General features: G+C 47.2%; 1 protein-coding gene across 3 annotated transcripts in view; it reads left to right on the plus strand.

The window, feature by feature from the left end:
* Positions 1-17,624, plus strand: part of LOC142256061 (tetraspanin-4-like) — a 187,664-nt gene extending 170,040 nt beyond the window's left edge. For all 3 annotated transcript variants that reach the window (XM_075327565.1, XM_075327566.1, XM_075327564.1), the window contains 2 exons: positions 11,524-11,607; positions 13,070-17,624. In XM_075327565.1, the coding sequence (XP_075183680.1) occupies positions 11,524-11,607; positions 13,070-13,138 (153 nt within the window). In that variant the 3' untranslated portion in view covers positions 13,139-17,624. The remainder of the gene's footprint in view (positions 1-11,523; positions 11,608-13,069) is intronic.
* Positions 17,625-26,739: the final 9,115 nt, after the last annotated feature.

Genomic DNA, 26,739 nt, shown 5'->3' on the forward strand with positions numbered 1-26,739 from the left:
AGGCAGAGACTGGGGGAGGCTGGAGGGAGGCAGAGGCAGAGACTGGGGGGAGGCTGGAGGGAGGCAGAGGAAGAGACTGGGGGGAGGCTGGAGGGAGGCAGAGGCAGAGACTGGGGGGAGGCTGGAGGGAGGCAGAGGCTGAGACTGGGGGGAGGCTGGAGGGAGGCAGAGGCAGAGACTGGGGGGAGGCTGGAGGGAGGCAGAGGCATAGACTGGAGGGAGGCAGAGGCTGAGACTGGAGGGAGGCAGAGGCTGAGACTGGGGGGAGGCTGGAGGGAGGCAGAGGCTGAGACTGGAGAGAGGCAGAGGCTGAGACTGGGGGGAGGTTGGAGGGAGGCAGAGGCTGAGACTGGAGGGAGGCAGAGGCTGAGACTGTGGGGAGGCTGGAGGGAGGCAGAGGCTGAGACTGGAGAGAGGCAGAGGCTGAGACTGGGGGGAGGCTGGAGGGAGGCAGAGGCTGAGACTGGAGAGAGGCAGAGGCTGAGACTGTGGGGAGGCTGGAGGGAGGCAGAGGCTGAGACTGGGGGAGGCTGGAGGGAGGCCGAGGCAGAGACTGGGGGGAGGCTGGAGGGAGGCAGAGGCAGAGACTGGGAAGAGGATGGAGGGAGGCAGAGGCTGAGACTGGGGGGAGGCTGGAGAGAGGCAGAGGCTGAGACTGGGGGAGGCTGGAGGGAGGCAGAGGCAGAGACTGGGGGGAGGCTGGAGGGAGGCAGAGGCAGAGACTGGGGGGAGGCTGGAGGGAGGCAGAGGCAGAGACTGGGGGGAGGCTGGAGGGAGGCAGAGGCAGAGACTTGGGGGAGGCTGGAGGGAGGCAGAGGCTGAGACTGGGGGGAGGCTGGAGGGAGGCAGAGGCTGAGACTGTGGGGAGGCTGGAGGGAGGCAGAGGCTGAGACTGGGGGGAGGCTGGAGGGAGACTGAGGCAGAGACTGGGGGGAGGCTGGAGGGAGGCAGAGGCAGAGACTGGGGGGAGGCTGGAGGGAGGCAGAGGCTGAGACTGGGGGGAGGCTGGAGAGAGGCAGAGGCTGAGACTGGGGGGAAGCTGGAGGGAGGCAGAGGCAGAGACTGGGGGGAGGCTGGAGGGAGGCAGAGGCAGAGACTGGGGGGGAGGCTGGAGGGAGGCAGACGCAGAGACTGGGGGGAGGCTGGAGGGAGGCAGAGGCTGAGACTGTGGGGAGGCTGGAGGGAGGCAGAGGCTGAGACTGGGGGGAGGCTGGAGGGAGACTGAGGCAGAGACTGGGGGGAGGCTGAGACTGGGGGGAGGCTGGAGGGAGACTGAGGCTGAGACTGGGGGGAGGCTGGAGGGAGGCTGAGGCTGAGACTGAAGGGAGGCTGAGGCTGAGACTGGGGGGAGGCTGGAGGGAGGCAGAGACTGGGGGGAGGCTGGAGGGAGGCAGAGGCAGAGACTGGGGGGAGGCTGGAGGGAGGCTGAGGCTGAGACTGGAGGGAGATTGAGGCTGAGACTGGAGGGAGGCTGGAGGGAGGCTGAGGCGGAGACTGGGGCAGGCTGAGGCTGGGGGGAGGCAAAGGCTGAGACTGGGGAAGAGAGGCTGATGCTGAGGGAAGATAGAGGCTGATGCTGGGGGAGAGAGGCTTATGCTGGGGGAGTGGGAGAGAGGGGCTAATGCTAGAGACAGAGGACAAGGGATGAGGGATAGTGCAATGACAAAATCGATTGGGTGGGGGGAGTGTAAGGACTCAGAATAAGAGGGGGCAGCATTGGGAGCTCATTGTGAAGAAGGGGCAGCATGTGTGGGATCAGTATAGAGTGGAGCAATGTAGGGGAGTCAATATCAAGAGTGGGGTAGTGTGTGTGGGGGGGGGTCTCAGCATAAGCGTTAGTGTGGTGGTCTTAGCATGAGTGGGGCAACATGAAGGTCTCATTATGGAAAAGAGGAAGGCAGCATTAGGAGCTCATGGAGAGGGACAGCATGCATGGGACATTGTGAGGAGGGGGCAGCATGCATGGGACACTGAGGAGGGGGCAGCATGCATGAGACATTGTGAGAAGGGGGCAGCATGCATGGGACACTGAGGAGGGGGCAGCATGCATGAGACATTGTGAGGAGGGAGCAGCATGCATGGGACATTGTGAGGAGGGGGCAGCATGCATGGGACATTGTGAGGAGGGAGCATCAAGCATGAGACATTGTGCGGAGGGAGCAGCATTCATGGGACATTGTGAGGAGGGAGCAGCATGCATGGGACATTGTGAGGAGGGAGCAGCATGCATGGGACATTGTGAGGAGGGAGCAGCATGCATGGGACATTGTGAGGAGGGAGCAGCATGCATGGGACATTGTGAGGAGGGAGCAGCATGCATGGGACATTGTGAGGAGGGGGCAGCATGCATGAGACATTGTGAGGAGGGGGCAGCATGCATGAGACATTGTGAGGAGGGAGCAGCATGCATGGGACATTGTGAGGAGGGAGCAGCATGCATGGGACATTGTGAAGAGGGAGCAGCATGCATGGGACATTGTGAGGAGGGAGCAGCATGCATGGGACATTGTGAGGAGGGGGCAGCATGCATGAGACATTGTGAGGAGGGGGCAGCATGCATGAGACATTGTGAGGAGGGAGCAGCATGCATGGGACATTGTGAGGAGGGAGCAGCATGCATGGGACATTGTGAGGCGGGAGCAGCATACATGAGACATTGTGAGGAGGGAGCAGCATTCATGGGACATTGTGAGGAGGGAGCAGCATGCATGGGACATTGTGAGGCGGGAGCAGCATACATGAGACATTGTGAGGAGGGGGCAGCATGCATGAGACATTGTGAGGAGGGAGCAGCATGCATGGGACATTGTGAGGCGGGAGCAGCATGCATGGGACATTGTGAGGCGGGAGCAGCATACATGAGACATTGTGAGGAGGGGGCAGCATGCATGAGACATTGTGAGGAGGGAGCAGCATTTATGGGACATTGTGAGGAGGGAGCAGCATGCATGGGACATTGTGAGGAGGGGCAGCATGCATGGGACATTGTGAGGAGGGAGCAGCATGCATGGGACATTGTGAAGAGGGGGCAGCATGCATGGGACATTGTGAGGAGAGAGCAGCATGCATGGGACATTGTGAGGAGGGGGCAGCATGCATGGGACATTGTGAGGAGGGGGCAGCATGCATGGGACATTGTGAGGAGGGGGCAGCATGCATAAGACATTGTGAGGAGGGGGCAGCATGCAAGGGACATTGTGAGGAGGGGGCAGCATGCAAGGGACATTGTGAGGAGGGAGCAGCATGCATGGGACATTGTGAGGAGGGGGCAGCATGCATGGGACATTGTGAGGAGGGGGCAGCATGCAAGGGACATTGTGAGGAGGGGGCAGCATTCATGGGACATTGTGAGGTGGGGGCAGCATGCATGGGACATTGTGAGGAGGGGGCAGCAAGCATGGGACATTGTGAGGAGGGAGCAGCATGCATGGGACATTGTGACGAGGGAGCAGCATGCATGGGACATTGTGAGGAGGGGGCAGCATGCATGGGACACTGTGAGGAGGGGGCAGCATGCATGGGACATTGTGAGGAGGGGGCAGCATGCATGGGACATTGTCCTCACATCATGCTGCTCCCTCCTCACAATGTACAGATCATATTTCATAATCGAGGAAGGTGTGGTGGATATACAGTAGTTTATAAGGGAGGGCAGTGTGTAGTTTATTAGGGGCAGTGTCACAGTCACAGTATATAAGTGGGGACGGTGTGGTGGGAATATTTTATACTCATGCTATGTTTTGATGTGCCTGTGGTGATTCCCATTGGGGGGGGGGGGTTCGTTTCTTATTGATACTTTTTAAAGTGTGCTACAGAGTAGATCTGCCTTAAACAGATGTCGTGTGCGAAAACTCAGTTTTACGTTGGCACTAAGGGACGCGACCACTTAAAGTGCCTAGGGCAGCACGAAGGCAAAATACAGCCCTGCATCCACCTATCCATCCATCTACCAATTTATCCACCCACCTATCAAGCCATTCATCCATCCACCACCCACCTATCTATAATCCACCCATCCATCCATCCATCCATTTATCTATCCATCCATTCATCCATCCACCAACCACCTATCTATCCATCCTCCCACCCATCCGTCCATCCATCCAACCATCCATCCATTTATTCATTCATCTACCTATCCATCCATCCACTCATCCATCCATCAATGAACTAAGCCATAAACAATCCTTTGCAAATGATAGAAATACGGATGGCTAAATAGCATTAGCAGATTTCGGTAGCGGATCCGTTCTCCATAGACTCCAATGTTAAAATAACGGATCCTGCAAAATATAATTTTTTTCATAACAGAAAACACTTGTGTTTGCACAATCTTTTTAACAACAAATCTGTTCTAACGGATGATTATAGGACATGTGACCTCGGCCTCAGGTGCCCACCATCGTTCTCTAACAGCCGCTTTCTCTGTGTGTTGAATCTGCCTCCAGGTGGCGCCATTGATCTTACTTGTAGCAAACCCAGCTAGTTCGCCCTCTAGTGGCCACATTTTCATGTTTGAAATTAAAATGCCCCTCCCCCCCCAAAAAAAAAATACATTTTCCTTTAAATTAAAATATTAAGACCAGTAGAAAAAGTTGTGGCAGAATAATGTATACATGATACTAAACATGTATTTATCGACTGCAGAGAGACGGAGCCTTCTCCAGACCCTTTTGTGCCTCGGCGCCGGCAATAGACTGCACAGCCGGCGACCCGGTGACACGTAGAGCAGCAATTAGAGCCAGAACCCGCTCTGTCTGCCGTGTTCTTGTCTATGGATTGATTCTCCTTTCAATTCCTGAGGGATTTCCCCGTGTTCCTTCTGATAAATACACCTCTACGTGTTCGGAGTACAGATTGGGATTTTTTTTTCCATCCTTTTGTTCAAGTGTTTTGTTTTTGTTTGTTTTTTTACCATTTTTAACTTTTTGTTGAGTTTTTAATCTTAATAGCAGCACAACATTTCTTCGTAACTCCACAATTGACCCATATTTCTGTTAGGGGTATTCGGTGTAGAATTTAAAGGAAATCTGTCAGTAAGATCAACTATACGAACAGCATATAAAAAACATACAGGGCTTTCAAATCTGAATCCTTGGACACCTTGATATCTTCTATCTGTTGCTGCATTCCCGAGTAATCAGCGTTTTAATTCATAAGAAAGTTGTTAAGTGCTCTGGGTGTGAAGGAGCACTTCCCTAAGGCTCTGCCATTTTGAGGATGTTTTCCAGCCCGGCACCAGCCTCTTTAGCTTGATTGATGCCACATGAGAAGACTCTGCCATCATATATGAATGTAGGATCTTCCTCTCGATTTTTCTTTTTTTTTGGGGGGGGAGGGGTGGGGGCAGAAGCTTCAAGGTAAGAAAAATTATGTGAAATTCTAAAAAAAAAAAATTTCGAAAATAATAAAGCTCCGAAATGCATTTCTGTGTACTACGTACCACAAAGAAATATGATTTGGGTAGATTTGCATGAAAATGGATGTTCCTTTGTAATCTGTATCACTCCCCTGAAGAACTGAAGCATGGCTTAACACATCTGGGCCCCTTCCCTGAGGAACTGAAGCATGGCTTAAAAAAATCTGAGACACTTCCCTGATGAACTGAAGCATGGCATAAAACATATGGGCCACTCCCCTGAGGAATTGAATCATGACAAACCATCTGGGCCACTCCCCTGAGGAACTGAATAATGACTTAAGCCATCTGGGCCACTCCCCTGAGGAACTGAAGCATGACTTAAACCATCTGGGCCACTCCCCTGAGGAACTGACTCATGACTTAAGCCATCTGGGCCACTTCCCTGAGGAACTGACTCATGACTTAAGCCATCAGGGCCACTTCCCTGAGGAACTGAAGCATGGCTTAACCCATATGGGCCACTGAAGCATGGCTTAAACTTCTAAGCCACTCCCCTGAGGAACTGAAGCATGGCTTAAACCATCTGAGCCACTCCCCTGAGGAACTGAAACATGGCTTAAACCATCTGAGCCACTCCCCTGAGGAACTGAAACATGGCTTAAAACTTTAATATTAAGCAATATATATATATTGTGCAGTTTACTCACTTAATATGATGGGGATTACTCCTTTGGCTTGTTTAAAAGTCCAAATGGTTTATTTAGTCACCCATTAACCGAACCTCACAACAACAGATGGATTTCAAGTCCGTGTCATTAGAGTTTCAACTGCTACTGACCCCGGCCAGAATAAGCACCCCTCTCCAGAGGTACTTTTCCAAGAGGCTTCAAACCACTATCCACTGTCCTGGTCAGGATGAGTGAATCCTCCCTTCTTGCAGAGGACATCATAGTCCTCTGACCGACGGTTTACACCACTCTTGTGATACATACTGGCCGCCCTGTTACAATATATATACTGTATATACTGTATATGTAGACCCATAATCAGACACTGATCGATGGTGTAGAGGCCACTGCTACATACAGTGGTCTGTGGTGCGGTCACTATCGGAATGTTCCGACTTATAATGGGAGAATTTCTGAACATTCCGATTCCATAATGTATTAAGTTGGCACAAAAAAACCCTATATAATGAGAAAACACAGATCCGCCAGTGACCCTATACACCCTCTTCACCCATTTTCCTTTTCGCCCTCGGATTATACAGCCGCCTTTCTGATATATCCATCATAAAAGTCTGTATGAACATTGCATTTCTTTGAAAGCCCTGATATATTTCCTGATGAGCGCCCCGTGGTCTATGTGGGGGTGAGCTGGCAGGAATTTTCTAATTGCTTCCATCGTTACTGACTGTTGGAGAGATCTAGAGGTTGTGTAGATTTCTATGCTATCATGTAGAGTCGCGAAGCTTTGTAGATGCAGATTTATCATCTATAATTCACCATAATAAACCTTTTTTATATATATATATATATATATATATATTTATATTGTATACATATATATAGTATATCCAATCTTATCACATCACTATACTGATACCACATTTAAAGGGGTGTCCTCATCCGCTTTGTTTCTGCAGCACTGGAGGAGAACAAGGACACTAAAGCTGGCTGAATCCAGCAGCCTGACAAGCTTCAGAGCAGCGCTTACAGGCTGAAAGGCAAAGAGGTTGCCTAGGAGATCAGCCACCTCTGATACACTGCAGTACACAATAAACCTAAACATTCTTTTGAGATTTCTTAATAAGAAGTAAGTTACAAAGTTGCTTGTTTTATACAAGCATTTTGCAAATTTACTCATTTAAGAAGTTGAGACAACCCCTTTAATGACACCACTGGAGTACCACCTGATGACATCATTGTAACAGTATCACCTGATGACATCATTGTAGTAGTACATCTGATAACACCATTGCATTAGTATCACCTGATGACATCACTGCAGTAGTACACCTGATGACATCACTGCAGTATTATCACCTGATGACATCACTGCAGTAGTACACCTGATTACATCCGTGCAGTAGTATACCTGATGACATCACTGCAGTAGTACACCTGATAACATCACTGCAGTAGTACACCTGATAACATCACTGCAGTAGTACACCTGATAACATCACTGCAGTAGTACACCTGATGACATCACTGCAGTAGTACACCTGATGACATCCGTGCAGTAGTATACCTGATGACATCACTGCAGTAGTATACCTGATGACATCACTGCAGTAGTACACCTGATGACATCACTGCAGTAGTACACCTGATGACATCCGTGCAGTAGTATACCTGATGACATCACTGCAGTAGTATACCTGATGACATCACTGCAGTAGTATCACCTGATGACATCACTGCAGTAGTACACCTGATGACATCACTGCAGTAGTACACCTGATGACATCACTGCAGTAGTACACCTGATGACATCACTGCAGTATTATCACCTGATGACATCCGTGCAGTAGTATACCCGATAACATCACTACAGTAGTACACCTGATAACATCACTGCAGTAGTACACCTGATAACATCACTGCAGTAGTACACCTGATGACATCACTGCAGTAGTACACCTGATGACATCACTGCAGTAGTACACCTGATGACATCCGTGCAGTAGTATACCTGATGACATCACTGCAGTAGTATACCTGATGACATCACTGCAGTAGTACACCTGCTGACATCCGTGCAGGAGTATCATCTGATGACATCCCTGCAGTAGTATACCTGATAACATCACTGCTGTAGTACACCTGGTGATGACATTGCTGTATTAGACCTGATAACATCACTGCATTAGTATCACCTGATGATATCGCTGCAGTAGTACCACCTGATGACATCCGTGTAGTAGTACACCTGATGACCTCACTGCTGTAGTACACCTGATGACATCACTGCAGTATCACCTGATGACATCACTGCAGCAGTATCATCTGATTAAATCACTGCAGTAGTATACCTGATGACATCACTGCAGCAGTATCACCTGATGATATCACTGCAGTAGTACCACCTGATTAAATCACTGCAGTAGTACCACCTAATGACATCACTGCAGTATCACCTGATGACATCACTGCAGCAATATCACCCGATTAAATCACTGCAGTAGTATCACCTGATGATATCGCTGCAGTAGTACCACCTGATGACATCCGTGTAGTAGTACACCTGATGACCTCACTGCAGTAGTACATCTGATGACATTACTGCTGTAGTACACCTGATGACATCACTGCAGTATCACCTGATGACATCACTGCAGCAGTATCATCTGATTAAATCACTTTAGTAGTATCACCTGATGACATCACTGCAGTAGTATCACCTGATTAAATCACTGCAGTAGTATACCTGATGACATCACTGCAGCAGTATCATCTGATTAAATCACTGCAGTAGTATACCTGATGACATCACTGCAGCAGTATCATCTGATTAAATCACTGCAGTAGTATACCTGATGACATCACTGCAGTAGTATCACCTGATTAAATCACTGCAGTAATATCACCTGATTAAATCACTGCAGTATCACCTGATGACATCACTGCAGCAGTATCACCTAATTAAATCACTGCAGTAATATCACCTGATTAAATCACTGCAGTATCACCTGATGACATCACTGCAGTAATATCACCTGATTAAATCACTGCAGTATCACCTGATGACATCACTGCAGCAGTATCACCTGATTAAATCACTGCAGTAGTACCACCTAATGACATCACTGCAGTATCACCTGATGACATCACTGCAGCAGTATCATCTGATTTAATCACTGCAGTAGTACCACCAGATGACATCACCGCAGTATCACCTGATTACATCACTTTAGCAGTATCATCTGATTAAATCACTGCAGTAGTACCACCTGATGACATCACTGCAGTATTATCCCCTGATGACATGATGACATCACTGCAGTAGTACCACCTGATGACATCACTGCAGTATTATCACCTGATGACATGATGACATCACTGCAGTAGTACCACCTGATGACATCACTGCAGTATTATCACCTGATGACATCACTGCAGGCTCAACTAGACATAATGTCTCAAAGAGACCTTAAGATTTCCACCCTCCAGGACCCCTGGTAAAGAAGGATATTTTTTTCACGGGTGCAATGGCCAGACATGACCAGTAATTTCAAAAAAAATAAGTATTTGGAATTCCCCTCTAATCTCGTGCTCTTCCATAGTCCTCGGCTCCGCTGTACAATCTGTAGTGAAATTGCTCTGCCAAAGCAGAACCCCGACTGTCTGTACGCGTGTGCTGGGCGGTATGACACTATGAGCAATATGACGGCTTATTTATGCCAACTAATTTATTTTTATGCTCCGTCCTTACAAAATGAGGTGATCTGGATCTGGCTGTGCGTGTAAAGTATTTGGTTTGCATATATTAAATCTGGAACGCCTGAAATTTCCCGCGTTGTCTCAGCCTTTAGCTTGGGGACATGGTTAATAATCCAGATTTAGAGGGTGCAGACCATCTCACCCGCCTGCCTGCCATTGTTCACTGCCCACGTCTGCTCCTAATGCGCCTGCTGCAGCTGATTGCACCCACGCCTGTCTCCTGCCGCCATCGCTGCTCCCCTCCGCTCTGCGTCTCACATTGATTTGGGCTTCGAAGTCTTTGAAAATATTCCCGCAGAGTCTCGTGGGTCTCGTGCTTTATTTCCTACTTATAGGCATAAAAATTCAGTGTACAATAAAACTTATTCAACTTTCCAATGTTTTTTCGTTTCAATTCCTCAATGTTGTCAATATCTACGCTTGCTGTCAGTGAATGAGAACATTATTGCTGCCATTTAGAGGGTGAAAAAAATAATTTTTTAAACATGTACTGTAGACAAATGATGCAGCCAAAAATGCAGCAAAAAACATCAAGAAGGCAGTAAAAACACAGCAAAAAGGCAGCAAATAAGCAGTAAAAACACAGTAAAATACAGCAAAAATGCAGCAAACAAGCAATAAAAAAAACAGCAAAAAGGCAGCAAAAAAGCAGCAAAAAAGCAGCAAAAACATAATAAAATACAGCAAAAATTCTGTAAAAAAAAAACAGAAAAAATGCAGCAAAAGGCAGCAAAAAAGCAGTAAAAACAAGGTAAAAATACAAAAGGCAGCAAAAACAGCAAAAAAGCAGCATAAATAGCAAAATTCAGTAAAAAAGCAGTAAAAGCCACAACAAAAAAAGCAATAAAACACATAAAAAAAGCAGTAACAACACAGTAAAAATGCAAAAGTCAGCAAAAAAAGCAGCAAAAACAAGCAAAAATGCAGTAAAAACACAGTAAAAAGGCAGCAAAAAAAGAGGTAAAAAACGCAAAAGGAAGCAAAACCGTACCAAAAAAAAAATAACACAGCAAAAAGGCAATTAAATCATAGCCAAAAGGCAGCAAAAACGCAGCAAACAAGCAATAAAAAACAGCAAGAAGGCAGCAAAAGAAGAAAAATGGAAAAAATACAGCAAAAATGTCAAACAGCAAAAAACTCAGCAAAAATGCAGCAAAAGGTGTCAAAAAGGCAGTAAAAACAAGGTAAAAACACAAAAGGCAGCAAAAAAAAGCAGTAAAAACACAACAAAAATGCAATAAAACGCATAAAAAAGCAGGAAAAAACAGCAAAAGTGCAAAAGTCTGCAAAAAAAGCAGAGAAAACATAGCAAAAAAGCAGTAAAAACCACATCAAAAAGGCAGCAAACAAGGCAACAAAAACACAAAAGAAGGGAAAAACGTAGCAAAAAAGCTATAAAAATGCAGCAAAAAAGCAATAACAACAGCAAAAAGCAGTAAAAACACAGCAAAAAGCAGTAAAAACACACCAAAAACGCAAAAGGCAGCAAAAAAAGCAGCAAAAAGCTGTAAAAACAGCAAAAATGCAATCTAGTAGAGATCAACTAAACCGATTCCAAGAGCTGACAGTTCTCTCTTTATTGGTGGCTCGTTTCTTTGTGTTTGAGGCAGAGGGGTCTTTTGACCTCCTCTGGTACCATCTAGTAAGGATCAACTAAACCATTCACAAAAACGCACATTTCGCTCTTTAATGTTGGTTCATTCCTTTGTGTTTCAGCCCTGCTATGAGAAAGTGAAGCGATGGGTCGGGAGTAACATCTCTTCTGTGGGGATCTTCGGCATCTGTATCCTTATTGTGCAGGTGAGCGAGGCCACCAAAGATTGTTCTTGACCGAGCTTTTTGGACTTATGTATTATTATTTATTATTATAGCGCCTTTTATTCCATGGTGCTTTACATGTAAAAAAGGGGCACATGTAGACAAGTACAATAATCATGAACAAGGCACAAGGCACAGACTGGTACAGGAGGAGAAAGGACCCTGCCTGGGAGGGGACACAGTCTACAGGGAATGGTTGAGGATACAGGAGGAGAAAGGACCCTGCCCGCGAGGGCTCACAGTCTACAGTTGATAAGTGAGGGTACTGGAGGAGAAAGTACCATGCCCGCGAGGGCTCACAATCTACAGTTGATAAGTGAGGGTACAGGAGGAGAAAGGACCATGCCCGCGAGGGCTCACAGTCTACAGTTGATAGGTGAGGGTACAGGAGGAGAAAGGACCCTGCCCGTGAGGGCTCACAGTCTACAGGGGAAGGTTGAGGATACAGGAGGAGAGAGGACTCTGCCCGCGAGGGCCCACAGTATACAGGGGATAAGTGAGGGTACAGGAGGAGAAAAGACCCTGCCCGTGAGGGCTCACAGTCTACAGGGGATGATTGAGGATACAGGGGGAAAAAGGACCCTGCCCATGAGGGCTCACAGTCAACAGGGGATGGTTGAGGATACAGGAGGAGAGAGGACCCTGCCCACGAGAGCTCACAGTCCGCAGGGGATGGGTGAGGATACTGTAGGAGAGGATGGAAATTGTTGTGCAGCGGTATAGTGGGGAGAGGGGGATGGGTGAAGATATAGTAGGTGAGGGTCGAGATGGTTGTGCAGCAGTGTACTGGACTGATTGTTCCTGCAGGTTGTAGGCTTGTCGGAAGAGGTGGGTCTTCAGGTTCCTTTTGAAGGTTTCCACGGTAGGTGAGATATGTTGCGGTAGAGAGTTCCAGAGTATGGGGGAAGCGCGGGAGAAATCTTGTATGCGATTGTCGGAAGAGGAGATAAAAGAGGAGTGGAGAAGGAGATCGTGTGAGGATCTGAGGTGGCGTGCAGATACTGGGAGACTAGGACACAGATGTATGGAGGAGACAAGTTGTGGATGGCTTTGTATGTCATGTTTAATGTTTTGAAATGGAGTCTTTGGGCAATGGGAAGCCAGTGAAGAGATTGGCAAAGAGGAGAGGCCATGAAATAGCAAGGAAGAAGTGGATTAGTCGGGTGACAGTTTAGGATAGATTGTAGGGGTGCGAGTGTTAGAAGGGAGGTCACAGAGCAGGAGGTTGCAGTAGTCAAGGCGGGAGATGATGAGGGCATGCACTAGTGTTTTTGTACATTCTTGGTCAAGGAATGTACGGATTCGGGAAATATTTTTGAGTTGGAATTGGCAGGAGGTGGAAGGGGTTTGGAAGTGTGGCTTGAAAGCAAGAGCAGAGTCAAGGGTTACCCCTAGGACTTTGATGGCTAGATGTAAACTTGGTTTCATCTTCTCGTCTTTGCAGGTATTCGGTTTGATCTTCTCCATGTTGATGTATTGCCAAGTTCTGAAGGCGGAAAAGTATTACGAATAATCCCAGACATTGTGAAGGAGTCCTAAAGATGAGCCCCAGGCTGTTCCTCCATGGTAGGAGTGTCCATATCCCTCCAAATGGATGAAGGACAATCTTCATGCTTTCCTGGAACTGCAAAGCTGAATTCAGCGTCTTCTTCTCTCCGCAAGGGCCAGTCTTACCCTGAAGTTCTCCACCTTGAGCAGCTCTCGTCTTACCTCTATACCAAGGAGCACACGATATCAGCTTTTCTAACATGTACATAGAGCTTCCGAACTCTTTAAGGAGGAATAAGGGCTTGTCTTCTCCTTTTTTATTAAAGCACCAAAGCCATTAAGTGGACCTTCCCTCCCTTCCCCCTTGTCCAGATACATGGATCCATTGTGGTCTGTAAAAAGAAGGCCCAGAATGATCTGCACGGCATTGCCACGCGGCATCCAAGCAAGGTTATGTAGAAATAAATAGCACAAAAGCTTTCAGTCTTAAATCTAGAAATAGTTCTCATGCTGTGGTGATAAACACCAGAGCCCCGTGACTGTGACCGGACTCAGCTGACTGCAGCCAAGGACGCAAGCGGTTATTATAGTTTGCTGTGGATATTTTTTGCTCTTTTTTATGTACTAGTATATAAATATATATCTCCAAGATGCTCAATCTAAGGACTAAAATGCCACAGGTCAGTGCCATTGCGGCGCCGCCATATAGACGGTGTTACGGGGTCATTGGGTGGGGGTTGAGTTCTTAGATGTGGACTATATGCCTCATTATTATAAGGTGCCAATTTACTCCACAGCTCACCTCTCGGCATGGATTCCAGCCTACGTTTCCTAACCAAACTCCAAAAAGTCTCTTATACCATATCCGGTGAATTCGGGAAGCCATATCCCTTATAGACTGTGGTCACGATCTTTGATGATGTACATTGACCCATGTGGGGGGCACAATTGGTATCAAAATGGCCTTCAGATGTTGAGATTGGTTAGGTGTCCTCCATGGTATTATATATTATATACCCTCGACTTTTATTGGGGTTCATTGCCATTAAGTGATGGATTTCGTTGCTTTTGGCTTTGGTCACCACTGGCATAGATGAAAATGTACCATAAATACTAACAGGTGATGGCTTCAGGTATCGAGTGCAAAGGTCTTCAGAGATTGGGTCATCCTTTTATTCCATGGGTATGTTCCTCCACTGGTGGACACCCCCAGAAGATAGCCCCTGTGCAATAATAATATATAGACCCTTGGCAACCCAATAGGTCATCATAATACACAATCCCACCTTCTTTGGGGGTAGAAATGGGCCTCCTTATCTCTTGGTCCCCTGGTTGCACCAATGATACTAACAGATGACGGATTCAGATATCGAGAGCAACTGTCTTCATCCTTTTATTTCATGGGTAGGTTCCTCCACTGGTAGACGCATCCAAAAGAGGGCCCCTGTGCAAGAACAATATATGGGGCCCTTTGCAACCAAATAGGTCATCATAATACACAATCCCACCTTCTTTGGGGGTAGAAATGGCCTCCCTGACCTCTTGGTCCCTTGGTTGCACCAATGATACTAACAGATGAGTGCTTCAGATATCGAGAGCAACCGCCTTCATCCTTTTAAGCCATGGGTAGGTTCCTCCACTAGTGAACACACCCAGAAGAGGACCCCTGTGCAAGAACAATATACGAGCCCTTTGCAACCTAAAAGGTCATCATAATACACAATCCCACCTTCTTTGGGGGTAGAAATGGGCCTCCTTATCTCTTGGTACCCTGGTTGCACCAATGATACTAACAGATGACTGCTTCAGATATCGAGAGCAACCGTCTTCATCCTTTTAAGCCATGGGTAGGTTCCTCCACTGGTGGACACACCCAGAAGAGGACCCCTGTGCAAGAACAATATAAGGGGCCCTTTGCAACCCAATAGGTCATCATTATGCACAATCCCACCTGCTTTGGGGGTAGAAATGGGCCTCCTGACCTCTTGAGCCCCTGGTTGCACCAATGACATGTCCAACCCCTGGGTTCCTCTATCTCCAAAGATCATAAGAATACGTCTGTCATCACCGGTATCATTAATCTTGGTTGTTATCATGAAAGATATGGGAGGATACCCGTAATAAAAAAAACCTAAAAAATAATACAAAAAAAATAAATAAACCCCAGTGATGACAAACCTAAATTGGATTGACTTCTTTTCTAGATCTTTCAGGTCTAGGTTCCCTCTTCCACAATCTTGCCCCCTTTCACATATTTCCATAAATCCATAGTCCACATGATATTGTGATATATTTTTGGGGAAAAAAATCAGCATGTTTCTCCTCCTGGACTGATCTTTCATTCTCAAAATTCTCAATTTACAGATAAAATCTAGGAGATGACAGTTGGTGCTTATAAAGTTCTATGTTGTTTTTGGAGAACTTGTAGAAGAATGATTGTGTCTGCCTTTAGCTCCTCCCCTATCATTCGGGAGAACTTGCAGTAGAATGTGCAGTATCTGTCTCTAGCTCCTCCCTTCGCCATAGAATCTCATAAACACCAACTGTCTTCTCCTATCTCACTAATTTGAATATCTGAGATAGGAGATGACAGTTGGTGCTGATACAGTTCTATGCTGTTTCTGGAGAACTTGCAGAAAACTTATTGTGTCTGCCTTTAGCTCCTCCCCTGTCATTCAGGAGAACTTGCAGTAGAATGTACACTATCTGTCTCTAGCTCCTCCCTTCGCCATAGAATCTCATAAACACCAACTGTCTTCTCCTATCTCACTAATTTGAATATATGAGATAGGAGATGACAGTTGGTGCTGATACAGTTCTATGCTGTTTCTGGAGAACTTGCAGAAGAATAATTGTGTCTGCCTTTAGCTCCTCCCCTGTCATTCAGGAGAACTTGTAGTAGAATGTCTCTGTCTCTAGCTCCTCCCCTTTCCATACAACTTTATAAGCACCAACTGTCATCACCTATCTCACTAATTTGAATATCTGTATTCACTGAATACAGGTTTTCTCATGACTGAGATAGATGACACTTGGTGCTTATACTATTCTATGTTGTTTCTGGAGAACTTACAGAAAAATGTCTGCCTCTAGCTCCTCCCCTGTCACTCAGGAGAACTTGCAGTATAATGTATTTGTCTTTTGCTCCTCCCCTCTTCATAGAATCTCATAGGCACCAACTGTCATTTCCTATCTCACTAGTTGGATTATCTGAGATAGGATATGACAGTTGGTGCTGATACAGTTCTATGTTGTTTCTGGAGATCTTGCAGAAGACTTATTGTGTCTGCCTTTAGCTCCTCCCCTGTCATTCAGTAGAACTTGCAATAGAATGTCTCTGTTTTTAGCTCCTCCCCTCTCCATAGAATCTCATAAGCATCAACTATCATCCCCGAATTCACTTGTTTGAATACCCGGGATAGGAGATTACAGTTGGTGCTTATAACGTTCTATGTTGTTTCTGGAGAACTTGCAGAGAATAATTGTCTGCCTTTTACTCCTCCCCTGTCATTTAGGAGCCCTTGCAGTAGAATGTGTATGTCTTTTGCTCCTCCCCTCTCCATAGAATCTCATAAGCACCAATTCTTATGCCCTATCTCACTAATATGAATATCTGTATTCACAGAATACAAATGTTCCCGTTTCTGATATAGGAGATGACAGTTGGTGCTTATAAAGTTCTATATTGTTTTTGGAGAACTTGCAGAAAACTTATTGTGTCTGCCTCTAGCTCCTCCCCTGTCATTCAGGAGAACTTGCAGTAGAATGTGTATGTCTTTTGCTCCTCCCCTCTCCATAGAATCTCATAAGCACCAACTGTCTTCCCCTATCTCACTAATTTGAATACCATTACTGAGATAGGAGATGACAGTTGGTGCTTATAAAGTTTTTTGTTGTTTCTGGAGAACTTGCAGAAGAATGATTGTGTCTGCCTCTAGCTCCTCCCCTCTCCATAGAATCTCATAAGCACCAACTGTCATGCCCTCTCTCACTAATATGAATATCTGTATTCACAGAATGCAGATTTTCCCGTTTCTGATATAGGAGATGACAGTTGGTGCTTATAAAGTTCTATGTTTCTGGAGAAATTGCAGAAGAATGATTGTGTCTGCCTCTAGCTCCTCCACCGTCATTCAGGAGAACTTGCAGTAGAATGTCTGTCTCTAGCTCCTCCCCTCTCCATAGAATGTCATAAGCACCAACTGTCTTCTCCTATCTCAGTAAGAATCTTTTCCATACTATTATTATGTCATCGTGGCCATCACCTCCCAGTCGTCCTATGGCTATAGGTAATGGGCAGCAGTTACATTTTATTACAGCCAGCGCCCCCTGCTGGTTGGATGTTGTATGGTAATTCTTTGCTTTTCTCCAGCTGGTGCCTTTGTGCCATCCAATGTACCCAATTCTGTACCATTTTTATTTTTAGTGTAAATACTAGCGGTAAATCAGCACAAAGTATGTCAATCATCCAGATCCGTGTAATATGCCAATAAAACCTGTATTATACTTCCTCCGTGTCTGGAGATGCTTCGTGCGGTGACGCCATCACCTTCTGCACAAGTGATAATTACATTAAGTGTCAATTTATTATTCTGGGTTCCATATTGCATCTCTACAGGGGAAACAATTAACACCTCCGAACAGCTACATAAATCCTTTTTTTTCCAGTATTGATTAGCGCAGTAACCCTTCCTAATGAAGACGTGGACTGAGGACAATTCACTGGTGATAACGGTCTTCATTGAATAGGGGTTTTCCCATTACTGTGAGAGATGATGACAGTTGGTGCTCATAATGTTCTATGGAGAATGGACACTGTCGTTCAGGAGAGCTTACATTAGAATGTGTCTATTTCTAGCTCCTCCCCTCTCCATAGACTCTCATAAGCAGCAACTGTCACCTGTTATCTCATTAATATGTGTCTTCACTGAATACAGATTTTCCCATGACTGAGATAGGAGATGAAAGCTGGTGCTCATAAAGTTCTATGGAGAATGGAAACTGTCATTCAAGGGAACTTGCAGAAGAATGTCTCTGTCCCCTTCTCCATAGAATCTCATAAGCAGCAACTATCGTCTCCTAGCTCACTAATTTAATATGTGTATTCACGGAATATAGATTTTGCCTTATCTGAGATAGGAGATGACAATTAGTGCTCATACAGTTCTATGGAGAATAGAAACTGTGGTTCATGAGAAGGTACAGTAGAATGTCTCTGTCTCTAGCTCCTCCCCTCTCCATAGAATCTCATAAGCACCAACTGTCACCTGTTATCTCATTAATATGTATCTTCACTGAATACAGATTTTCCCATGACTGAGATAGGAGATGACAAATGGTGCTTATAAAGTTCTATGGAGAATGGAAACTGTGGTTCAGGAGAACGTACAGTAGAATGTCTCTGTCTCTAGCTCCTCCCCTCTCCATAGAATCTCATAAGCAGCAACTATCGTGTCCTATCTCACTAATTTAATATGTGTCTTCACGGAATACAGATTTTTGCCTTATCTGAGATAAGAGATGGCAGTTAGTGCTCATAAAGTTCTATGGGGAATTGAAACTGTCATTCAGGGGAGCTTGCAGAAGAATGTCTCTGTCTCTAGCTCCTCCCCTCTCCATAGAATCTTATAAGCACCAACTGTCATCTCCAATTTCACAAAGTTGAATATCTGTCTTCTCTGAATAAAGCTTTTTCCATGACTGAGATAGATGACAAATGGTGCTTATAAAGTTCTATGGAGAATGGAAACTGTGGTTCAGGAGAACGTACAGTAGAATGTCTCTCTAGCTCCTCCCCTCTCCATAGAATCTCATAAGCAGCAACTGTCGCCTCCTATCTCACTAATTTAATATGTCGTCACTGAATACAGATTTTCCCATGACTCAGATAGATGACAGTTGGTGCTCATAAAGATCTATGGAGAATTGAAACTGTCATTCATGGGAGCTTGCAGAAGAATGTCTCTGTCTCTAGCTCCTCCCCCTCACCATAGAATCTCATAAGCACTAACTGTTGCCTCCTATCTCACTAATTTAATATGTGTCTTCACTGAATACAGATTTTCTCATGTCTGACATAGGAGATGACAGTTGGTGCTCATTAAGTTCTATGAAGATTTGAAACTGTTGTTCAGGAGAGCCTGCAGTAGAATGTCTCTGTCTATAGCTCCTCCCCTCTCCATAGAATCTCATAAGCACCAAGTGTCGTTTTCTATCTCAGCAATTCAAATATCTGTCTTCACTGAATACAGATTTTCCCATGACTGAGATAGAAGATGACAATTGGTGCTCATAATGTTTTATGGAGAATCAAAACTATAATTTATTAATTTTACTTACTTATATAGTATTATTAATTCCTCATGAAGCAGCGCTGTACAGACATCATCATCACTGTCCCCATTGGGGCTCACAATCTAAATCCCCTATCTCTATATCTTTGGAGTGTGGGAGGAAACCGGAGAACCTGGAGGAAACCCACGCAAACACGGGGAGAACATACAAACTCCTTGCAGATGGTGTCCTTGGTGGGATTCAGGAGCACCTGCAGTAGAATGTCTCTGTCTCTAGCTCCTTCCCCCTCCATAGAATCTCAAAAGCAGCAACTGTCATCTTCTATCTCACTAATTTGAATATCTGTTCTCATGGGATACAGATTTTGCCATGACTGAGATAGATGACAGTTGGTGCTCATTAAATTCTATGGAGAATTAAAACTGTTGTTCAGGGGAGCTTGCAGTAGAATGTCTGTCTGTCTCTAACTCCTCCTCTGCCCATAGAATCTCATAAGCATCAACTGTCATCTCCTATATCAGTAATTTAATATGTGTCCTCACTGAATACAGATTTTTCCATGACTGAGAGAGAAGATGACAGTTGGTGCTCACAAAGTTCTATGGAGAACTGTAGCTGTCATTAGGAGACCCTGCTCTAGCTCCTCCCCTCTCTATAGAATCTCATAAGCAGCAACTCTCATCTCCTATCTCAGTAATTTGAATATCTGTCTTTACTGAGATACAAGATGACAGTTGGTGCTCATAAAGTTCTATGGAGAACTGAAACTGTCATTTAGGAGACCCTGATCTAGCTCCTCCCCTCTCCATAGAATCTCATAAGCAGCAACTCTCATCTCCTATCTCAGTAATTTTAATATCTGTTTTGACTGAGATAGGAGATGACAGTTGGTGCTCAAAGTTCTATGGAGAACTGAAACTGTCATTTAGGAGAACCTGATCTAGCTCCTCCCCTCTCCATAGAATCTCATAAGCAGCAACTCTCATCTCCTATCTCAGTAATTTGAATATCTGTCTTGACTGAGATAGGAGATGACAGTTGGTGCTCATTAAGTTCTATGGAGGATGGAAACTGTTGTTCAGGAGAACTTACAATAGAATGTCTCTGTCTCTAGCTCCTCCTCCTCTTTCCATAGAATCTCATAAGCACCAACTGTCATCCTATATCAGTAATTGTTGCCGTTATTAATTTTGCGCCATCAGCCCTATATGTACAGTAAGTACCCATGCCAAGGCAGAATGGTTTGTTGAGGATACCCCATGGCACCCGATCCCTTTGGCCCCACGTGGAATGATCTAGTTCCAAATATGATACAATTGCATAGAGAAATGACTATTTATGCGATTGTCTAATTTGCTTATATAGAGTATAATGCACATTTCATCATCAGTCCAATGCTTGCGGCAAGTGAGCGGTTAAATGCCACTTCCATTATTAATAGGGGACACAGAGGTAAATGAATTAGGCAGAAATGTAGGTTAATAATGTTATTTCATGATCTGATTACAGCGTCTGCGGAGGAAAAATGGCCTCAATATGAGCTGCGAGAGGCCGCGAGGACTCCATAGTCCGGGCTCTTAACGCCAAAGCCTATAAAATACATTAACGGCCGGATCAATAGACGCTGTCAGGTTTGAACATTTACTTAGCAGCCTGCCAAGGTTCCCGTGTTCTGGACATTACGGAGGGGATCAATGAGCGGAGACTGCGGTATTAACCCCTGCAATGCCGGAGGGAACTGGAAACCGGAGATGTGACCGTATCGCCTAATGCAAGCAACTCAAGATACATATATATATATATATATATATATATATATATATACAGTACAGACCAAAAGTTTGGACACATCTTCTCATCTCTAGAACAACTGTTAAGAGGAGGCTTTGTGCAGCAGCCTTCATGGTAAAATAGCTGCTAGGAAACCACTGCTAAGGACAGGCAACAAGCAGAAGAGACTTGTCTGGGATAAAGAACACAAGGAATGGACATTAGACCAGTGGAAATCTGTGCTTTGGTCTGATGAGTCCAAATTTGAGATCTTTGGATCCAACCACCGTGTCTTTGTAGAAAAGGTGAACGGATGGACTCTACATGGCTGGTTCCCACCGTGAAGCATGGAGGAGGAGGTGTGATGGTGTGGGGGTGCTTTGCTGGTGACACTGTTGGGGATTTATTCAAAATTGAAGGCATACTGAACCAGCATGGCTACCACAGCATCTTGCAGCGGCGTGCTATTCCATCCGGTTTGCGTTTAGTTGGCCCATCATTTATTTGTCAACAGGACAATGACCCCAAACACCCCTCCAGGCTGTGTAAGGGCTATGTGACTAAGAAGGAGAGTGATGGGGTGCTACGCCAGATGACCTGGCCTCCACAGTCACCAGACCTGAACTCAATCGAGATGGTTTGGGGTGAGCTGGACCGCAGAGTGAAGGCAAAAGGGCCAACAAGTGCTAAGCATCTCTGGGAACTCCTTCAAGACTGTTGGAAAACCATTTCCGGTGACTACCTCCTGAAGCTCATCAAGAGAATGCCAAGAGTGTGCAAAGCAGTAATCAAAGCAAAAGGTGGCTACTGTGAAGAACCTAGAATATAAGACATATTATCAGTTGTTTCACACTGCTGGTATATGAATAAAAGTGATCGGCCACCATTACCGGAAGATTATCTGCCGGTGTGTAGACCCCTTAGGACCTTATTCTCTGGTGCAACAACCCTTGTTTTTTACTGTAATTGCCCTTTAAATGTTTGCGGTCGTTCTGTTCTGCATTATATATGCACATTCTGCGCCGCCTTTAGATTCCTCTTCGCGCAGGGAAGAATGAGCCTTAATTAGAGGAGTACATATTGCTAAACTGTAGCAGTTTATGGTCATTAACTCCCTTTGCTTTTGCAAACCTCTGTCTTTCCAACCCACAAATAATTCAGTAATGCAAGCGGTGCACAAATCCACGCACGCAGCGGCTCATCTGAACAGAACCGGAGGCGCTGCTCGCTGCTTTAATAGATCTCACTAATAGGGCAACAAGATGGGCTACCTGCGGTCCCGGTGACAGGACGGAAATGGAGGCATCATTAAATTTGCATTAGTCGCATCATCCGCACATACACAGACACAGGTTCAGTTTGCACGGCGGGGAGAAGCGGAGCCGCTAAACTACCGGATGTGGAGACATAATGGCTTTATATAGATACAGTCACTTAATGACTCCTACAATATGAAGAAGAAGAAGGGGCCGAAGATTCATTTGTGAGCATCATTAATATCTATGTGATGGGCGGGGGTCCGCACTAATTGGCATTTTTACCCCCGCAGCGCACATGCTCCATTCATTCCTTTTAGGATTGTGTTTGCTTTTTTTCCAAAAGCCCCATGGAGGAAGAATGGACCAACAACACACACGGACGTGACGGGGACGGGCTGAGTACTCGTAACTAGTGATGAGTGTGTGATGCCCTGGACCCCAGGGGTCACAAGTAACAACAACTACCACATAACACACACTCCCCCCATCCCTTGTGAGGACACACCCGTCACCCGAAAGGGAGACCTGATGCCTTCCTCAGGGCCAGTAGGGCACACCAGGTGGGCGGAGTCAGGCGGAAAGGCACGCCCACCGAGGAGACTACTGTCCTGAGGCAGGAAATACAAAGACTTTTAGTCAGAGAGTGACAGTGACAAGAGGTGTGGAGGGGCAGAGCTGTCAGGGACCCGGGTTGGAGCCTGGGATCCCCGTAACATCAGGCAGGCAGACGGTGGTGACCGCCTGCAGGAGTACCGGTACAGCAACCGGCGGAACCGTAGGGATCGGGCCAGGGTTGGAGCCCGCCGGCCCTGAACCGGGGAGTCAACCGTTTACCAGAGCACCAGAAACCGGGTACTCAGACCCCGTCCTAGCTTAGAAGCCACTGAGTTTAGGCAAATTAACTGATTGCTGGCCGGACCTCACGGGTTCATCCTCACCCAAAGTCCCGAAAGAAGGCAACAGCCCACCGATACCGGGTGAGAGCAACCGCCAAAGGCCAAACATCTGACCGGCCAGAGACTGCGGGCAACCGAGGGCTCTTCCGGCAGCTCAACGCCGGGGAGCGGGCTACCACTGTCCAGGCAGGGGAGCGAAAAAACAAAACAAGAGGTGCAAGGGAAAGGGGTCACCATCAGCCTCACAAGGGACACAAGCAGCCGGCTGCGGGACCCGACGATACCCGAACTTTGGTTTACCAGTGACTCTGAGTGTGAATTAATAGTGAGTACACCAGTGCCATCCGGGCACGACACCGCAGCACGGCGCCCTGCACCCCGCCATCATCGCCCGTCCCGCCGGGACACACCGCCCCTACCCGCGGAGGGGCTAACATCCAGGCTGCACCTTCAACACTGATCCCGGGAGACCCCTTCACTCCAGCCGCAGCGGTGGTGCATCCCGTCACCACAACCCGTGGGTGGCGTCACGACCCGTCCAACGACAACGCGGCCCTCGTCCCACACCACCACCCCACTGCCTCCCCTTAACAGAGTGACGTGGCCCCCGGTCCGGAGGCGCTCGAGACACCGACAGCCCGAGCCCGGACCTCGAGCGGCTCGGCCCGGCCAGGGAGCGGCCGAGCCCCTCTCAGGGCGGTACAAGTGAGCACTACCATGCTTGGGTGCTCAGTGCTCGTAACTAGTGATGAGCGGACACTACCATGCTCGGGTGCTCTGTACTCGTAACTAGGGATAAGCGAGTGAGTGGTTTGGTGACTGCCTTAAGACCCAACCCTAGCCGGTCCCCAGTGGGGAGGCCAACCTGGTTGTGTGTATGATTTGGTGTGTGATGGAACTGGTACCGACCTCCTCTGGATCCAGGATGAGTACCGCACCTTACATGAGGTGCAGTACCCTGTGGCGACTGAAGCCTCAGGGGTGCCACCCGAGCATGGTAGTGCCCACTCATCACTACTTACGAGTACTGAGCACCTGAGCATGGTAGTGCCCACTCATCACTACTTACGAGCACCCGAGCATGGTAGTGCCCGCTCATCACTAGTTACGAGTACTGAGCACCCGAGCATGGTAGTGCCCGCTCATCACTAGTTACGAGTACTGAGCACCCGAGCATGGTAGTGCCCGCTCATCACTAGTTACCAGTACTGAGCACCCGAGCATGGTAGTGCTCGCTCATTACTAGTTATGAGTACAGAGCACCCGAGCATGGTAGTGCCTGCTCATCACTAGTTACTAGTACAGAGCACCCGAGCATGGTAGTGCCCACTCATCACTACTTACGAGCACCCGAGCATGGTAGTGCCCGCTCATCACTAGTTACGAGTACAGAGCACCTGAGCATGGTAGTGCCTGCTCATCACTAGTTACTAGTACAGAGCACCCGAACATGGTAGTGCCCGCTCATCACTAGTTACGAGTACTGAGCACTCGAGCATGGTAGTGCCCGCTCATCACTAGTTACGAGTACTGAGCACCCGAGCATGGTAGTGCTCACTCATCACTAGTTACCAGTACTGAGCACCCGAGCATGGTAGTGCTCACTCATCACTAGTTACGAGTACTGAGCACCCGAGCATGGTAGTGCCCGCTCATCACTAGTTACGAGTACTGAGCACCCGAGCATGGTAGTGCCCAATCATCACTAGTTACGAGTACTGAGCACCCGAGCATGGTAGTGCCCGCTCATCACTAGTTACGAGTACTGAGCACCCGAGCATGGTAGTGCTCACTCATCACTAGTTACGAGTACTGAGCACCTGAGCATGGTAGTGCCCGCTCATCACTAGTTAAGAGTACTGTGCCCCCGAGCATGGTAGTGCCCGCTCATCACTAGTTACGAGTACTGAGCCCCCGAGCATGGTAGTGCCCGCTCATCACTAGTTACGAGTACTGAGCACCTGAGCATGGTAGTGCCCGCTCATCACTAGTTACGAGTACTGAGCACCCGAGCATGGTAGTGCCCTCTCATCACTAGTTACTAGTACTGAGCACCCGAGCATGGTAGTGCCCGCTCATCACTAGTTACGAGTACTGAGCACCCGAGCATGGTAGTGCCCTCTCATCACTAGTTACTAGTACTGAGCACCCGAGCATGGTAGTGCCCGCTCATCACTAGTTACGAGTACTGAGCACCCGAGCATGGTAGTGCCCTCTCATCACTAGTTACAAGTACTGAGCACCTGAGCATGGTAGTGCTCGCTCATCACTAGTTACCAGTACAGAGCACCCGAGCATGGTAGTGACCGCTCATCACTAGTTACGAGTACTGAGCACCTGAGCATGGTAGTGCCCGCTCATCACTAGTTACGAGTACTGAGCACCCGAGCATGGTAGTGCCCGCTCATCACTAGTTACGAGTACTGAGCACCTGAGCATGTTAGTGCCCGCTCATCACTAGTTACGAGTACTGAGCACCCGAGCATGGTAGTGCCCGCTCATCACTAGTTACGAGTACTGAGCACCCGAGCATGGTAGTGCCCGCTCATCACTAGTTACGAGTACTGAGCACCCGAGCATGGTAGTGACCGCTCATCACTAGTTACCAGTACTGAGCACCTGAGCATGTTAGTGCCCGCTCATCACTAGTTACGAGTATCGAGCACCTGAGCATGTTAGTGCCCGCTCATCACTAGTTACGAGTACTGAGCACCCGAGCATGGTAGTGCCCGCTCATCACTAGTTACGAGTACTGAGCACCCGAGCATGGTAGTGCCCGCTCATCACTAGTTACGAGTACTGAGCACCCGAGCATGGTAGTGCCCGCTCATCACTAGTTACCAGTACTGAGCACCCGAGCATGGTAGTGCCCGCTCATCACTAGTTACGAGTATCGAGCACCTGAGCATGGTAGTGCCTGCTCATCACTAGTTACGAGTACTGAGCACCCGAGCATGGTAGTGCCCGCTCATCACTAGTTACGAGTACTGAGCACCCGAGCATGGTAGTGCCCGCTCATCACTAGTTACGAGTACTGAGCACCCGAGCATGGTAGTGCCCGCTCATCACTAGTTACGAGTACTGAGCACCCGAGCATGGTAGTGCCCGCTCATCACTAGTTACGAGTACTGAGCACCTGAGCATGGTAGTGCCCGCTCATCACTGGTTACGAGTACTGAGCACCTGAGCATGGTAGTGCCCAATCATCACTAGTTATGAGTACTGACCACCCGAGCATGGTAGTGCCCGCTCATCACTAGTTACGAGTACTGAGCACCTGAGCATGGTAGTGCCCGCTCATCATTTTTGGGAACTCTGTTGACTGCATAGTGGCCGCAGTGGTGTACTGCACATCAGCTCTATTAATGTGAATAGGGCCGGACGTGCATCTATCTAGTTGAGGATCT

The sequence above is a fragment of the Anomaloglossus baeobatrachus genome, chromosome 11, assembly GCF_048569485.1.
Source record: "Anomaloglossus baeobatrachus isolate aAnoBae1 chromosome 11, aAnoBae1.hap1, whole genome shotgun sequence".
NCBI classification, from domain to species: Eukaryota; Metazoa; Chordata; class Amphibia; order Anura; family Aromobatidae; genus Anomaloglossus; species Anomaloglossus baeobatrachus.